The 17,510-nt window shown below is 48.4% G+C and overlaps 2 protein-coding genes across 5 annotated transcripts in view; one reads left to right on the top strand and one right to left on the bottom strand.

The window, feature by feature from the left end:
• The window catches only part of GLP2R (glucagon like peptide 2 receptor), a 67,292-nt gene extending 66,260 nt beyond the window's left edge, over positions 1-1,032 (bottom strand). For 2 of the 4 annotated variants that reach the window (XM_021066116.1, XM_021066117.1), the window contains exon 1: positions 610-1,024. In XM_021066116.1, coding sequence (XP_020921775.1) covers positions 610-804 — 195 coding nt within the window. In that variant the 5' untranslated portion in view covers positions 805-1,024. 4 annotated transcript variants of the gene reach the window in all.
• On the top strand, positions 3,577-16,679 carry GSG1L2 (GSG1 like 2). The gene is given in 6 exon segments (XM_013981324.2): positions 3,577-3,871; positions 8,337-8,384; positions 9,404-9,556; positions 12,257-12,368; positions 15,554-15,654; positions 15,657-16,679. Coding segments are annotated over 6 exon segments (864 nt in total). The 3' UTR covers positions 15,812-16,679.

Raw genomic sequence — 17,510 nt, 5'->3', positions numbered from 1 at the left:
GCGACCTACACTACAGCTCATGGCAACGCTGGATCCTTAACCCACGGAGCGAGGGCAGGGATAGAACCCCCAACCTCATGGTTCCTAGTCGGAGTCGTTTCCGCTGGGCCACGACGGGAACTCCAGATTTTATAAGCTTATTTTTTAAAACAATGAGCATTCTGTATTTTTTAACAGGAAAGAAGAAAAAAAGGGAGGAAGGAAGAAAATAAAAGGATCCACCCGTTCAACCTAAATACGCAAACCCGAAAGAATGATGAAACGGACAGGAGGAGATATGCAGGAATTTTAAATGCTATTTGCAGAGTTCAAGCTAACATGGAAAGATGCGTATAATATGATGTAAACAGGAGACCAGGATCCAAAATGTGTTCTGCATCCTAATTCCAGCTGTGTTAAAAAAAAAAAATGCATAGAAAAAGTATATGAAGAAAATATGCCAAAATATTAACAGTGATTACCTCTGAATGGTCGGGTTAGGGGTGATCATTCTTATCTTAATACTGTTGTATATTTTCCAGATTGCCTACAAGAGGCCTGAAGTGCTTCTAGAATCAGAAAATACAGACAACTGATAACAATAACAGTAACAATATAAACGGCTCTTACTTGCTTGATGGAAACCAGAAACAGCAGGGCCATGAAGGGCCTCACAGGAGTCCGGGGAGCACGCTTCCTCGGGGAGGGGAGAGGCCTGGCCCCCCAGGCGGCAGGGATGCCCGCGGGCAGCCCGTGGGCTTCAGGCAAGAGCCCCGCTCGCTTCCTCCCGGGCCCCGCCCGGCTCCGTTCCGGCCTCATCTTCATCTTCCCGTCGCCGCGGTCACAAGTGCCGGCACATCGCGCCAACAGTCCAAGAAGTACCCCAGGCTGCCCCCTCTTGCATTCCTGTCCCTACAGCCAGAAAATGTTTGCACAAACCCCCTGCACGCCGCCGCGCCCAGAGCGGCTGCCCCAGTCGAGAGGCATCTACTGCATCTCGCAAGTGTCTCATGGGCGGTGGATCAACCCCCACCCCCACCCCCCCTCCGCCCAGGGGCAGGGAGATTTTTCCCAGACCTCCCCCAAGTCAGCTGTGCTCCTGGGACTTCCTCCGCAGAGGCTGCTCTGGGAGGAAGGCAAGGCAGTCTGTGGGTTCCACCCCCAAAGTCCTGCTCTCTGCACAGGATCAGGGTGGGACAGGCCTGGGATCCAGCCGCTGAGGACTGGTGGCCGGGGATGGGCCCCCCGGCCACGTCTGAGATGGGCATCCTAATAAGGCGGGGGGGGCATTTCTTACTAAGGCTTTGAGCTTGTCCAGGCCAGGCTGAGCGTAGCCACAAAGGCAGGGCCTCCTCTGGGCCCTGTTTTCCGCGGACATGTAGACGGAGGACAGCCGCCCAGCCCCAGAGAGACCGGCTCCCCACCCAGGGCCTGAAGCAAAACCCCACTCAGTGACTCGAGTTCCATCTACACAACAGCAAGACCATGTGTTGAAAAGTTAGAAAGTGTGCATGCTGCTGGATGTCACTCTTTGTCCACAAAGGTCGCCCAGCCCACCTGGCAGGGCCTTTGACAGAACCCATGATCCATCACTGCTAACTCATGCGTGTGTACTGTCTTTTTTTCCCTGCATTTTTTCAAGTTTTATTTACAGCGTTCTGATCATTTCTGCTGTACAACAAAATGTGTGGGTACTTCCTCACCACAACTCACATTTTCAAAATCTTTTTGCCCTACATTGATAACCCTCAGGATAACTCTGTAAGGGTTTGATCATTTCTCCATGGAGAGCTGAGACACTGGGAATCAGAGAGGTTAGGTGGCTCGCCCAAGGCTACACAGCAAGTACACTGCAGAGCTGGGATGCTCGGGTCTTCTGACCAGTCGCCTGACCACAGCTACTTGGTAAGGGGCCATATTTGACTGTAACCCTCTAGCTGAGTTGCTTGTCTCTAGAAGGCTCCGTACCGTGCCTCTGAAAACTCTGCTTGGCCCTTCTTACCCACGGCCCCGTGTCCTGCTCCCCACTCCCAGCATCCCCTTCCAGCTCTTTCCAGCCTCCTGAACTGGAGGCCCAGGCAGGGGATGTCCTGATTGGATGAAAGGCAGGTCAGCAAACAGTAAGACCACGTTTCCATTTAGGTTCGTTGTGTTTTTGTTTCCGTAAATTGAACCAGAGTAGCTCCTCTTGGTTAACTTACCCAAGTGAGTGAATTCTGAACAGTGGGGGGAAAACAAGGGAGCATCATTTAATGAAAAGTCTTGGAAATCTGAAAAAACAACAAAACCAAAAAAATCCCATGTGGCAAGATTTTAAACCTTAACAGTAAAACACTCATAATGAGCCCAGACCCCCAAAATGGACTCACGTCATGATGCGACCTGCAATCGATGCGGTCGCCTCTTTGGGACAGCAGAGAGCGGGATGGAGTGGCCGAGAGGGAAAAACTGCCCGTGTGACGACGGCCCTGATCCTCTGATGCAGGCGGGAAGTTAGCCTCCACGGCAGGCTGCAGACTGTCTCCCAAGTTGCCTGCTGGCAAGGACAGTGCCTCTGGGTAAGAATACTCTAACCTCTCGGAACTTTTGCTCAAAAACCTCCTTTTTCTGAAGGGACAAGAGTTGGGGGGCTACCCAGGACCTCCCCACCCGTTGGAAGGTTGCCATCTAGTGATAAAACGAGGGAACACCTCTTCCCACAGGACCGGCCGGCAAGCAGGAGACGCGGCTCACAGGCTGCACACAGCACCTAACACAGCCCTGGTCTTTGCCAGCAAAGGAGTACAGACAGCGTGGTACTGACCCAAACGATGCTGGGTTTCCCTCCCACCTGCCCAGGCTGGCAGATTCTCCATTTAGCTGGGCGGGGGGGGTCTTCGGAGGTGCCTAACACAGGATCAACAACCTGCGTGCTCCAGGAGTTCCCGTTGTGGCACAGTGGTTAACAAATCTGACTAGGAACCATGAGGTCGAGGGTTCAATCCCTGGCCTCGATCAGCGGGTTAAGGATCTGGTGTTGCTGTGAGCTGCGGTGTAGGCCAGCAGCTACAGCTCCCACTAGACCCCTAGCCTAGGAACCTCCATATGCCGCGGGTCCAGCTCTAGAAGAGACAAAAAGACACACACACACACACATACAAATTAAAAATGGTTAAGATGGTGGGAGTTCACTTGTGGTGAGTGGGTTAAGGATCTGGCGTCACTGCAGCAGTTTGGGTCGCTCCTGTGACGCGGGTTCATTTCCTGGCCTGGGAACTTCCACAGGTGGTGGGCGTGGCCAAAACAGAAATGGTTAAGATGGTAAATTCCATATTACGAGTGTTTCACCACAATTAAGAGAATAAAAACAGAACACCAGCACCCTCCGCAGCACCTCCACGCTCTGGGGAGGGAGGACTGGGGGCCCACAGTGTTGAAGGGAGCACGGCCCAGCTCTGTGCCCGCTCCTCGGGATGCCACATGCTGGCGTGCACTGGTTCCCCAGGGGATGTGAGGGAAGATGCAAGGATGCCAGATGGTGGGCGGGGAGGGGCGGGTACCAGGACGAGGTGGGAAGGGGCCCCCGCTGCTCATCCTGCCGCCGCGCCGCACTCAGCCATGGACCGGGCCAGGTGGCAGCAGGCGCTGGCCCTCCTCCCCGTCTGCCTCGCCCTCACCTTCTCCCTCACGGCCGTGGGCAGCAGCTACTGGTGTGAGGGGACCCGGCGGGTGGCAAAGCCTCTGTGCCAGGGCCACCCCGGGGGGTCGCACTGCATCCACTACAGCAGTGGCAGCGGCGATAACGGGAGCCAGGCCGTCCAGTACATTTGGGAGATGGGGGACGACAAGTTCATCCAGCGCAGGTTCCACGTGGGGCTCTGGCAGTCGTGCGAGCAGAGCCTCGGCAGCGCAGGTGAGCACGGCCCTCGGGTCCTGGGGTGATGGGCGCGGGACTGCGGCCACGAGCAGGAGCTCCGGCACCAGGCTATCGAGTTTGAACCCCAGCTCTGCTGCGGATCACCCGTGCCTCCTCAAGCGGGGCCCTCCTCCCCTCTGAGCCTCGGTTTTCTCATCTATAGAATGGGAACAATGGTCGTACCCATCTATTACCCTAAAGATGAGACAACAGGATTCACATAAAACTTCGGCAACAGCGCCAGATACATGGCGAGTGTTTATCACCCATGAGCATCTACCCTTTATTTTTGTCACGCCACCCCTGGAGACTCTCAAGGGTCCCCACTCAACGCTCATCAGCATCCCTGCACGGGTGGGAAGGGAACCCCCTTTACGGAGCATCTACCAGAAGGAAAATCATTTACAAGTCAGACCTTTATCTCAGGCAAGGCTTGGAACAACCCAGTAACATAAACAGCATTTCCTCAACTCACAATGAGGAAGCTGAGACCTGAGAATTTCAGGTCACACAGCAACAAGCCCATTTTCTCCCCCCACCGTGTTACTCAGCCCCAGCTGGGCATCTTTGGAGCTTCTGTGGGCTGGACTGGGTGATGGTGAGGGAAGAGGAGAGGCAAGGGGAAGTTAGAATTTGAAGGACTTATTTCAGAAAAGGGTGTATTTACCCTGGGAGGAATTCACAAGGGAGGAACTGGGCTCCCCAGTGTGAGGCAGCCTGGCTCGGACCCCAACCCCGTGCTTGGGGTGAGGATGCACTTCCCTTCCTGCTGGGAAAACACAGCCTTCAGGGTGGAGAGGAGATGGACCCCCCAACCATCCCTGTCCTGACCTCAGGCTTGTTACTTTCTTATTGATTTTTTATTTTCCTAGAGTTTCTAATTGCCTTTCTTTTTCCATACGCAGGGCAGTAGTTGTTTATTCCTGAGGTCTAACTAAAAGGCAACAAGTAGCAATCCTCTGAGAGGCAGAGAGGCAGTGCCAAGGCTGACCCAGCCATGTGTCCAGGCCAGTGCTCATGGGCTTCGCTTTAAGTGTGGTGAGGACACTGCAGGGGGGCCTGGAGCCAAGGCTACAGGAAGGGCCTCCCCCACCCCGCTCTTATGGGACACGCATTATCTTTCTAGAAGTCCACTCTCTGTACCCTCATAGACACAGGAGGCTCGTGAGCCTGCATCCAGAAGGGTCCCCAAGATGGTCTCAGGCTTTTGGTTTGGAAAATACGCTCACCACACCCACAGGCAAAGGGCCTGAGGACCTCCCCTCCCTTTGCATGTCCCCATCTGCTTCTATTTCCGCAGGTGTCTGTCTACAAGCCTCCCACCGGTTATCAAATGGTGTGCATCTCAACCAGCCAGGAATTTGTAAAAATCCAAATACCCAGCCCTGGAGATTCTGATTCCACAGATCTGGGATGGGGTCTAGAAATCTACATTCCTTGTTTTTTTTTTTTTTTTTTTTTTTTGTCTTTTTTTTTGGTCTTTTTTGTTGTTGTTGTTGTTGTTGCTATTTCTTGGGCCGCTCCTGCGGCATATGGAGGTTCCCAGGCTAGGGGTTGAATCGGAGCTGTAGCCACCGGCCTACGCCAGAGCCACAGCAACGCGGGATCCGAGCCGCGTCTGCAACCTACACCACAGCTCACGGCAACGCCGGATAGTTAACCCACTGAGCAAGGGCAGGGACCGAACCTGCAACCTCATGGTTCCTAGTGGGATTCGTTAACCACTGCACCACGACGGGAACTCCTGTTTTTTTTTTTTTTAAAGGGCCACACCTGCAGCATATGGAGGTTCCCAGGGTAGGGGTCCAATCGGAGCTGCAGCTGCTGGCCACAGCCACGGCCACGGTCACAAAAATGCAGGATCCAAGCCTCATCTGTGACTTACACCACAGCCCAGGGCAACGCCGGATCCTTAACTCACTGCGCGAGGCCAGGGATGGAACTTGCATCCTCAAAGATACTAGTCAGGTCTCCGCCTCCACGTTTCCCCTTTGGTAACCATAAGTTTGGTTTTGAAATCTGTGAGTCGGTTTCTGTTTTGTAAATAAGTTCTTTTGTCATTTTTAAATTAGATCCCACATATAAGCGATATCACATGATAATTGTCGTTCTCTGACTTCACTTAGTTTGATAACCTCTAGGTCCATCCATGTTGCTGTAAAAGGCATTAGTTGTTCCTAATGCTTTTGAAAGAAGAAAGCATCCTCTGAAGTGAATGTTTGAAACAAAAATTCCTGGGAATTTCTGGTGGTTCAGTCGGTGAAGGATCTGGCATTGTCGATGCTGTGGCTCGGGTTTGATCCCTGGCCTGGAAACTTCTGCATGCAATGGATATGGAAGGCAGGAAGGGGGGAGGGAAGGGAGGAAGGAAGCGGGGAGGGAAGGGAGCCTCCAAGTTGTGGCAGTGCTTTGACTAAATGTTTTTCCTTGGACGAATGAATTAGACCACAAAATGTATTGATTTCCAATTCTATGCGGTTCTGCTAAACTCAGAAAGTTCAAGGACAGAGGGTCCTGGACGCCTCATAGCTGGGAAGGGGGAGGCCAAGCAGACGAGTGACAGAGTCGGTCCCTAGGACTGACCCCGTTTCCCGGGCTGGCCGGCTGCACCGCTTGGCTGGTGAACCTCTGTGGAGCTGTGTTAACACCCGCCTTTCTGGCTTCATGGGATTTATAAAGATTTTTCTTTTTAATCCTGCTGGCCTTATCCAAAAGGAACATCATTTCTGAGGATTCATTTAATCAAGGCGTCTGACTGTTCGCCCAGGCTAAACTCGCCCTTCTAAGCCATTGTGAATTCTCTTAATCCCCTGGCTGGCCTCCGTTCTCGCTTTGCTCTGCCCCTGGCTCTGTACCTGTCCTCCTCCCCATTCTGTGCGACAAGGCAGCCCTGTGTGGCAGTAAGGACAGGATAGACCCTCAGTCCTCCGTGGTAAGTAGAAAGACTGCAGGTGGTGATGTGGGAAAAGGTTCAGGGTCTCCGGTGAGAAAACCCACTTTCAATTCCGGACTCCACCACCTGGTTTGAACCTGGCCTCCAAATCTGTCAGTGACGGAGGTCTGTCCCTGCCTTTATCAATAACGAAAGTCATCAAAAGGGTAAAGCAGTTCACAACACACTTTTGCAACTTTCTCATCGGAGGACTGTGATGATACCCGTATCGCTGCTGGAGAAAGCAAGACTCAGAGAGGTCGAGAAATTTCCTGTGATTCCTGATTGTGACGGAACAGGCACAGAAGCCAGTCTTTTTTTTTCTTTTCTTTTTAAGGCCAAACCTGCAGTCTGCCATGGTCCCAACCCTCCATCTGTCACTCACCCCCAAACCAGAATTTGGTTACATCCCCACACTAAGCAGCCACTTAAGCACGTGATCTCTTCAAAGGGACTACGCATTTGGGCAGCAAGACTTCCTAGCCAGTATGTGCGACAGCACAGATGATACAGGCCAAGCGCATTCCCAGGAGCACTGAACGGTCTGCGGGAGGTTTCTGCCCAGCACCCAGTACACACGCAATAACCCCTTCCCTTCCTGTCCCCTCCAGAAAGCAGGATGGCGTGCAAGTCACTGGCTCACCAAGTAGCAGAGAGAGTTCTGAATCTGTTCTAATTTTTTTTTTTTCCTTTTCTTGGGCTGCTCTTGTGGCACATGGAGGTTCCCAGGCTAGGGTTCTAACCAGAGCTGTAGCCGCCGGCCTACACCAGAGCCACAGCAACTTGGGATCTGAGCCACATCTGCGACCTACACCACAGCTCCTGGCAACACCGGATCCTTAACCCAATGAGCGAGGCCAGGGATTGAACCCTCACCCCATGGTTCCTTGTCGGATTCATTAACCACTGAGCCACGACGAAACTCCTAATTTATTTTTAAGATTATTGCAAACGTTGTTACTTTCCCTCTAGCCAGAAACAAATGATTTGAGACTCACATCCTAACGGGCGCGGTTTGTGAAGTGGAGTATCCCTGATCTAAGGCTGGCAGCGTCAGACCGGATGGGCTAGGTTGTGCTGCAATAGCATATAACTCCCAAATCCCAGAGGTCTAAACCAGCAAATTCATTTCTAGCTCTGTTTGTATTTTCAGGAGGGCAAGGGGCATCCCCTCGCTGGAGCCACTCGAAATGCAGACAGACAGACTCCATCTGGACATATGCTTCTGTGATCACAGAGGCAAGAGAATGAAAACCTTTAGACAAAAACTGGCTTCTAAAGCTTCCAACGGGAAGTGGCCCACCTCATGGCCAATCCCAATCCCTGGCCAAAGAAAGGCACGTGCCCCCCCCCCCGATTCACTGGGGAAGGACTATAGCAAGCTCCCGTAGGGAGGGGCAGCCCCCTGTCCAGGAACAATAAAGCCACACTCCCCAAGCCTTGTCCAGAATAACCCAAATACACGTCAGGGACTAGAGGACAGTGTGTCAAGGTCACACTACTTGGGATTCTCTTCTCTTTTCCTTCTAGATGAAAGGTGTAGGAGTTTCCAGAGTGTAGTACCAGCCGAAGAACAAGGTAAGTACTTTCCTCAGATTCTGTCTACCAGCCCTCCTCGCAATTTGGACAATCTCTATGGTTTTGGTTAGAGTCGGGGGAAAGAGATAAAAGAGTTTTTGTGGTTTTTCCATGAAGTTGAACCCCAAAGCCAGAGCTACGAGCTCTTTTCACGTGCCCTATAGTAAATAATGCTAGAACATGCTCCATGACCAACTTTGCAGGGGGGAGGGGAAGCCCTGATTGGTGTGTTTGCCACTTTCGATGGTGTAAATATTCGGACCATGGTTGATTTCAGGCTATGATGAAAAGTGAACACAGAGTAGGAAAAATATGAGACGAGCTCGTCACTGCCTACAGCATGTTTTCTTCTCTATTATAACACTCATCGAGTTAGTACTTAATTTCTTAGTATCTCTTTTCCCAGGAGGAATACACCTTTTATGATGTCCTGGACTGCATCTGTTTCATTCATTGTCGTGTCCCTTAGAAGAGCCCTTTTGCAAATATTCATTTCTCTCCCTGTCCCCTTGTCATTCCCTTCCACATCCAACACCATTCCTTGAAGCTACAGATGGGGTCCATCCAGAGGGTAAATCCTAGGCTCACAAAGAAACAAGTGAGGTTTTGGCACCTCGAATCTCTTAAACTCTCAGACTCCTCTGCCCCACCTTGAGTAAATTCATCGTCTCCTTTAAAGGACAGTGTCTTCTGGTGGAATCAAAACAACTCATTCACTTTTGAACCAAGGAATGGAGACGCCTAGTATCTCTCAAGTTTTCGCATCCGAGTTTTGCTTAGTTGTTTTTTTTTTCCTTCTAGGCAATGACAATTTTTACTTTCAAGTCCCAGGAGCCCCCTTTCACTGTCAACTTTCCAAGACTCAGCAGGAGTATCTGCAGTTTCCCCACCCTCCCATGATGCTTTTTGTTGGTTGGTTGGTTGGTTTGGTTTGGAAATGAACTACATCAAAGGACTGAACGTCCTGCTCCTTCTGAATTCTAGGTTCCCACCGTCTCAGTCTTCCCTACATTTTGCAGGTGTTTTGTGGCTGTCCATTGGGGCAGAGGTCCTGAATATCCTTCTGACGTTGACAAGCACCATCCTCCTGGGCTCCAGAGTGAGTTATCACAGCTCTGGTTTCCACTGGCTCAAGGTGGATGCCTCTGTAGCCATCCTCATGGCGCTTGCAGGTACTCTCCCAGAGCATCCTCAGAACAGGCAAATTCCCCACAGGCTGCCCCAAAGGCAGAGAGGCAAAGCTCCAGGTTGGCTCCTCCTGTCATTGGCCAGTTCGGCAGGACAACGGCCCACTGGAGAAGCTACTACGTTAATCCCATAGGTGGAAGCAATGGCTGATGGATGAGAAAAAAAGGGATAGGCACAAATGGAGAATAAAATATTTCCGCGCGTCTTTATCACAACCCTGGGAAGGTGGCAGGGCGGCGTCCACTGGCTGTGAGAATAGAGATCTCCTGACTTAGAACAGTGGTCAGGAATGCGTCTGTCACAAATCTTGCCTGGGTTCAGATCTCTCCCACCTAAGGGCTGCGTGACCCTGGGCAGGTGACTTAACTTCTCTAAACTAGCTATCTCAAAGGCTCTGGTGATGACTAAATAAGAAGGCTCATGGGCTATAGCAAGTACGCAAAAAATGGTGACTTGTTAAAAATTATTACCCAAGTTGGGGGTAAATATCCCTCATGAGTAAAGAATCTCTTTTTTATTTTACTTGTGGGCTCTCCAAGTCACTTTCAGAACAACTTTATTTGGTCTCCCGGGTGGGCCTTTCCACCAAGGAAAAAACCCTGAACGTACAACCTCCTTCATTTCTCTGGCTGGATACACCAAGTTCGTAGTGGATCAACCCAGTCACTTCTGTGCTTGATGGGAGTGATGCATCCACCCCAAGGTTTCTTGTTTGTTCGTTTGTTTGTTTTTGGCTGTGCCCTTGAATTTCCTAGGCCAGGGATGGAACCTGTGCCACAGCAGTGACCTGAGCCACAGCAGTGATAATGCTGGGTCCTTAACCATTAGGCCACCAGGGAACTCCTTTTCTAAAAAATTATTTTAAAAAATGTTTTTTCCCCACGTCTTATCATCAGTGAATAAGATGATAAAATCCCAGTTCTGGGTCTTTATAGCAAAGAGGCCAGACGACTCCTCCCCTTGTCTCCCCAGCATCCCCTCCTCTCTCATCATGAGTAGGTCTCTTTCTGGATGTCTCTGAATGTGACTTCAGGTGGAATTGTTTAAGGATTTATTTATTTATTTATTTATTTATTTATTGTCTTTCTAGGGCCGTACCCACAGCATATGGAGGTTCCCACGCTAGGGGTCCAATTGGAGCTGTAGCTGCCAGCCTACACCACAGCCACAGCAACACCAGATCCAAGCCTCACCCCACAGCTTGTGGCGATGCTGGATCCTTAATCCTAATCCACTGAGCAAGGCCAGGGATCAAACCTGCGTCCTCACAGACACTGGGTCATGTTCTTAACCCGCTGAGCCACAGTGGGAACTCCTGTTTAAGGACTTATAAGTGCAGACACATCATAAGAACTTTAAACATGCCCCTTCATATGCAAATCATGGCCTCTCCACTAAAAACTAATTTCTATTTGAACTACTGAAGCCAATCCCTAGTGCTCACTGCTTGCCAGACAATTATTAGATTAAAACCTAGGTTTAATGGGAGTCCCTGAAAAAGAAAGATGAAACAATAAAATAGCTAATATTTAAAAGTAAAATTCAAGGGAACTTTCTTGAACAAGAGACCAATATCTATATATAGAAAACTTCCTTCAGGAGTTCCCACTGTGGCTCAGCAGGTTAAGGATCTGAGGTTGTCTCTGTGAGGATGCAGGTTTGATCTGTGGCCTCATTCAGTGGGCTAAGACTCTGGCATTGCCACAAACTTTGGGGTAGATCACAGTTATGGTTTGGATTCAGTGTTGCCATGGCTATGGTGTAGGCCTCAGCTGCAGCTCCAATTCAACCCCTGGCCCAGAAACCTCCCTGTGCTGCAGGTGCGGCTGTAAAGAGAAGAAAAAGAAAGAAAAAAAGAAAGAAAGCTCCTTGCAAATACCTGCAAAAATTGACACAGTACCTTCAATCCCTAGGCCTATCCCACTAAAACTATTACAGAAAAATTTTCCTCTGGTCTCCAGGCAAAAAAGTCAATTCACTTCCAAATGACAGAAAATCACATTGGCAGCTGACTTCAGTTCCCACTACTTATTGCCAGCGAGTCTAGTCTGGCCAGAACGTATTCAGAATTTTATGCAAAGTTTTGAAGCGTTAGCAAACAATTCTCATTAAAAAGAATAACATGGAGTTCCCACTGTGGCTCAGTGGTTAACGTACCTGACTAGTATCCATGAGGATGCAGGTTCAATCCCTGGCCTCACTCAGGGGGTTCAGGATCCAGCATTGCTGGGAGCTGTGGTGTAGGTTGCAAATGTGGCTCAGCTATGGCATGACTGGGACTGCGGTGTAGGCCAGCAGCGGTAGCTCCGATTGGACCCCTAGCCCGGGAACCTCCGTGTGCTGCAGATGCGGCTCTAAAAAGACAAAGAAAAGAATAACTTGACAGCACAGAGGAACGTATGGCTCCAGGCTGAATGCAGCCAAGGACCTCTCGTCTGTGCTGGGAAAGAGGGCTATGCATCGGAACCCCGAGACATGATACAACAGAAAGAGGTGGCCATGGGCGGGATGACTTGGCAAAATATGCCACTGTGTGGACTGGTGGCCCTGAGAAATTACTGTACAGGTAGAACTTGGGCTACTCGGGTGGGCTCCAGGAGGATGCTAGGGGCTCCTGAAATCCACCTCCTGCACCGTCGAGAAACTGCATTCTTCGCCGTGGCTCACGAGCTTTCCTGGTGCAGGGCTCCTCGCCATGGTGGCCCACATGATGTACACAACCATCTTCCAAATCACGGTGAACCTCGGACCTGAAGACTGGAAGCCTCAGACGTGGGACTACGGCTGGTCATACTGGTGAGTGGCTGGCCGTGGTGCTCAAGTCCCTAAGGCCAACAGGGATGCACAGACGTTTTGTGGGTTCGCTGACCTAGATGCTAACGCTGCCACCTGCTACTCTTGTGACTCTGGGTTAACTTCTGAAACTTTCTGTAGACCCATTTCCTCATCTGTAAAATGATGCTCCCTGCCTCAAGTGCTTTTATGGGAATATAAAGGGATTATGTTTATGATATTCTTGGCATGGAGCAAAGTGCTCAAGAAATGGAGATAGAGTTGCTATCATCTTCTTAAACACAGCTTAAGGGGGAAAGTCCTGTCAGAATGCCTACTCAATACCTGACTGAGATGAGACCCAGCCCCTGATTCTAATGGACAGATGGGCCATAATAGAGCAGATCTCTCTTTAAGAGAAAGACTCAGCCATTCATAAAGACCAGTGGTTCTCTTTGATGTGGGCCACTGAAGCACGGCTCCATCTTAAAAATATACGTACATGTACTTACTTTTCATCCTAACCTCTTGTGTTACTTTCCTCCTCCTCCTAGCCCAGGGTGACTACGCCTGTGCTACAGCTGTTCATAAGCTTCAGGATGCATCAGACTTTGAACTCTTTTTCATCTTCCCAATCTGAAGAAGTTAATTGTTATAAACGTTTTTCTTTACACCATTCCCTCCACCTGTGCATCCCTTCAGCCGCCCCCCTCTGAGCAGGTGCCATTGCTTCTGAGGTGTTGTCACCAGCACTGCACACAGTTGAGAGAACCGCTCCGATGGATGTTGGGTGGGTCAGGAACCAAGGCCAATTTATATTAAGGTCCGATTGCTGTGGATGAAAGCAAATCCCAAACATCACTGGAGTCTGAAGAACGGTCTGTTTCTTACCAATATCATTTCGTTTGCCTTTGTTTCCTATTGCTTTGAATGTCTTAATTTTTCATAAAAGATGTATATGCAAGAAGTTTTTAAAAAGAAAATGGTACTCAAGTCTCTTAGTCCTACCTCTTCCTGCTCCGCTCCATCATCAGAGCCCTCCATCCTCCTGCTCCACTCTGGAATGGAGCAGAGTCCCTTGTTTCCTTGTGTCCTAACTCCTGTATCATCATCTTACTTGGTTTGCATCCATGTTTCGTGGGCGCACACCCCATAGGAGCTTCCAAAGAAAAGGTTCAATGAGCGATACATCGTTTTAGTCCTTGAACGTCTAGAAATGTATTTATTCAGTGTTCCATCTTGTTCGAGAGTGTGGTGGAATATAAAATTTTCTGCTGAAAATCATCTTCCTTTAGGATTCTGAAGGCGTGTGTCATTTCTTCTAGAATATATTTTTTTCCATTGAGAGTCCCATACTATTCTGATTCAGGTTCTACAGTAGGTAATCTATTGTCTTCTGCTCTATTGCTGATGTTCTGAAATGCCAGGATAAAGTCCCTTGAAAAGGATCTTCTTTCATTCTCCTTCGTTCTCTCATGTGCTTGGTGAGGCCTTCGATCTGAACACTCATGGCCTCGAATTCTGAGAATTTGCCTGTGTTATTTCCTTGATTGTTTCTATTCCTAAGTCTTCTGTTATCTTTTAGAGAACTCCCATTACTTAGATTTTTGGGCCCTTTGGAATAATTATCAAGATGTTACTGCTTCCCTTATGTCTTCATCTCTTTCTCTTTTTTGGAATTTCCAAAACTTTCTAATTGCCCTCTAACCTTTCTAATGAATTCTTATTTTGGATTTTATTTGAATTTCCAAATGATTTTCCCTGTTTTCTAGTTGTCCCTTTTTCATGTATCCTTATCTTGTTTATTGATGCAATATCTTCTCATATACCCCTCAAGATATTAATCACAGTGTGTTCTTTTTCCAACTAGTATCCATAAGGATGTGGGTTTGATCTCTGGCCTTGCTCAGTGGGTTAAGGATCTGGCGTTGCCATGAGCTATGGTGTAGGTCACAGAAGTGGGTCAGATCCCTAGTTGCTGTGGCTGTGGTGTAGGCCAGCAGCTGCAGCTCTGATGCAACCCCTAGCCTGGGAACCTGGGAACCTCCATATGCCATAGGTGCAGCCCTAAAAAGCAAAGAAAAAAAGAGAGAGAGTGTGTGTGTGTTTTTTCTTTCTTTCTTTCTTTCTTTCTTTTTTTTTTTTTTTTTTTTTTTTTTTTGTCTTTTTGCCTTTTCCAGGGCCGCTCCCGTGGCATATGGAGTTCCCAGGCTAGGGGTCCAATCAGAGCTGCAGCCGCCAGCCTATGCCACAGCCACAGCAATGCAGGATCCGAGCTGTGTCTGCAACCTACACCACAGCTCACAGTAATGCCAGATCCTTAACCCACTGAGCAAGGCCAGGGATCAACTTGCAACTTCATGGTTCCTAGTCAGATTCATTAACCACTGAGACACAACGGGAACTCCTGTGTGTATGTTTTCTTTTTATTGCTGTGTTCTTCTGTTCCTTGAGTTATCTTTCTCCTTTAGAGTCTTTTTTTCTGGTTATTGTTGGGCCTTTCTCCTTGATCTTGGTATGCTGGCTTGTCAAGTCATGTTTAAGGATGATTGGAAACCCTGGAGTGGGTTGGAACATACCTGCTGGTAGGTATTTTGGTAGATGATTGGCTATGGAGCCGTCTATTTAACCTGGGAAACATACACAAATGCCCCCTTGTAGAGGTTCTTTCTCAGCAACCCTTCTGCTAGGTTCTGGGAAAGATGCAAAGAATAGACCATCAACTCAGAATGCAGCAGGCTTCCAGAACAGAAGGGTATAAAAATAACAATGCCCAAGGCCAGTGTCCTGGCTTCCAGCCAGCAAGAACAAAAAGTAACATATGTTAGTAGCTACTATGCTGAGGACTTCCCACCCATTAATTCATTGAATTCCTCACAACCATGTTGGGTGCAGCATTGCTATTATTCCACTTTTGCAGATGAGGAAACTGATACGAAAAGGGGAGGTCGCCAGCCTGAGGTGGCACAGTTACTAAGAGATGGGTGCAAACCCCCAGCACGAGCTCAGGGCAATGACACCGGGATCCATCCTCATAACCATCAACACTTTGGCTACAACACCACATTGGCCACTCTCTCAAATTTGTGATGCGAAAGTCCGGGTCCAAACTGGGTAGAACCCAGAGCTGGTTTTTCACCAGACTGACACCCAGCAGGAAGACCTGAATCAGCCCCACACCCTTTCCTAACTCTGCCTTTTGTTGACAGCCTCGCGTGGGGCTCTTTTGCCCTGTGTATGGTTGTGTCAGTCATGGCCACGAGCAGATACACGGCAGCCCGCCTGGAATTCGCAGAGAAGAAAAGTATGCAAAAGGCAGTCAGCACTCTCAACATGACTTCCAGGAGCCCAAGGCTTCAGAAGGTGTTTGGGAAACAGATGCTGCTCCCGGCCTTGCTGGGCGTGCCCTTGTCAGTGTTTCTGGGCACCTGCCCTCAGATGCCCTGGGCAAGGTGTCCATGTGCTAGCTAGGGCTCATGGCTGCCAGATCTGTCACAGTGAATATCTCTGGGGTGGGTTTTTCAAGGCTGTGGTCCAAGTAAACCTTCCACCTGCTGTCTCACCCTTCACTATATACCTTTGGCTTCAGCTTCTGATGCCTGTTATAATGCCTGTATCTTTAAGTGAGATAAAGGTTACAACTATATCAACCATTGACACGCTAGTATAAATGAGCATCTCAAGCTTAAGGATGACCAAAAAAAGAGGAAGCATATTGAGTAAGAGTACAAGAAGCTGAAGAAAGAGGAAAACAAGGCTTTGACTACAAAGAATGTAAATTTGTTGCCCACAGTTTTGTTGATGCAAGAATCCAGAAACTTTTTTTCTTTAGTGACACACACAAATTGATAGTATGTGTGACTATCCCATATTTTCATTTTTATTTTAACCCAGAAGAAATGAATTTAAAATTTTGTTTTGTGTTATTTTTAAAACATATTTTCTTCTAAATTTCCTAATTTCTACCTATAGGAAAATCAGTTTGAAGGGATAATCAAGTGGCAAAATGAGAAAACGGTCAAATTGAATGACATCTTATCACAGTTAAGTGGAACAAATGTTTGAATTGTTGTGCTTAAATTAAATTGCCAGGCACTTCTGCTTCTAAAAATAAACATTGCAAAACATGAAAGTCTTATTTGAAGCAGTGGCAGGCTGCATGTTTCCTAATGTGTATAGTTATGATATTATATAAATGTATCTTATATTTTAAATTAACATGTTATTGAGACCACAGGTTGTTAGAGACATAATTTGGGTTTCTGAAACTAAAAAGGACTGCCAAATTCTAATGACCCTAAATGCATCCTAGCTTAGATTCGTCTAAAAATATGTGGTTAGTGAACACATCATTTATGGAAAAAAAAAAAAAAAAAAGCCCTGGATGTTTCAATAAAATCGCTCTGTCTGCTTATGCCGAATTGTGGTATTTGTACTGTCATGGAATAAGGACAATAATCCAGTTAACTTCTTCATGTTTGGGGCTCTGCTGAGTACCCGCCCAGCGAATGACGGTCCCATGGAAGTTTGTGTTTTGTTGAACCAAGCATGCCTGAAACGGGGTGAAATGGATTTTTACCGGAACGCGTCCAACACAGGGAAGGCATGCTGAGGTTCTCTGGAGCAGAAGGGTTTGTACGCAACGGCCCCTGCCTCATTCTCTTAAATGATCAGTCACCCCGTGTATCTGTGTCACTGTCACAATATCAAGACAGAGACTGATCCTGAGAGAAGGAAAGGAAATCCACTAAAATGTTCACAAAGAGAACCTCCCTTTCTCCAACTCAACTTCGCAAACTTTGCTCTCTCAGGAAAAAAAAAAAAATTATATATATATATTTTATCTTCAGGCACTTTCTTCCTGAAGGTGCCAAGGAAGAAACGAATTTCTGGAGTCACCTGAGAGAAGCTGACATCACCAGACAGCACAGGTGGCGTCTGGGGAATGGAGCCAGTGGTTGATGAGACACCCAGGCAGGGCGGGAGGGGATCAGCCCCTGAGACGCAAGTCAAAACCAACCTGGCTCCATGCTCTGAGTGTCAAGGCCCTTGGCTCCCTTTTAAATGTTTCAAGTGTCAATTTTATCCAAGTACAGCACACATACAGAAAAGTATGCCAACCCTACATGTACCGCTTAATGAATTTTCAATGAACAGAGCCGTGGA

The sequence above is a fragment of the Sus scrofa genome, chromosome 12 (assembly GCF_000003025.6).
Source record: "Sus scrofa isolate TJ Tabasco breed Duroc chromosome 12, Sscrofa11.1, whole genome shotgun sequence".
Taxonomy (NCBI): Eukaryota; Metazoa; Chordata; class Mammalia; order Artiodactyla; family Suidae; genus Sus; species Sus scrofa.
This window is presented reverse-complemented; position numbering and strand designations above follow the sequence as displayed.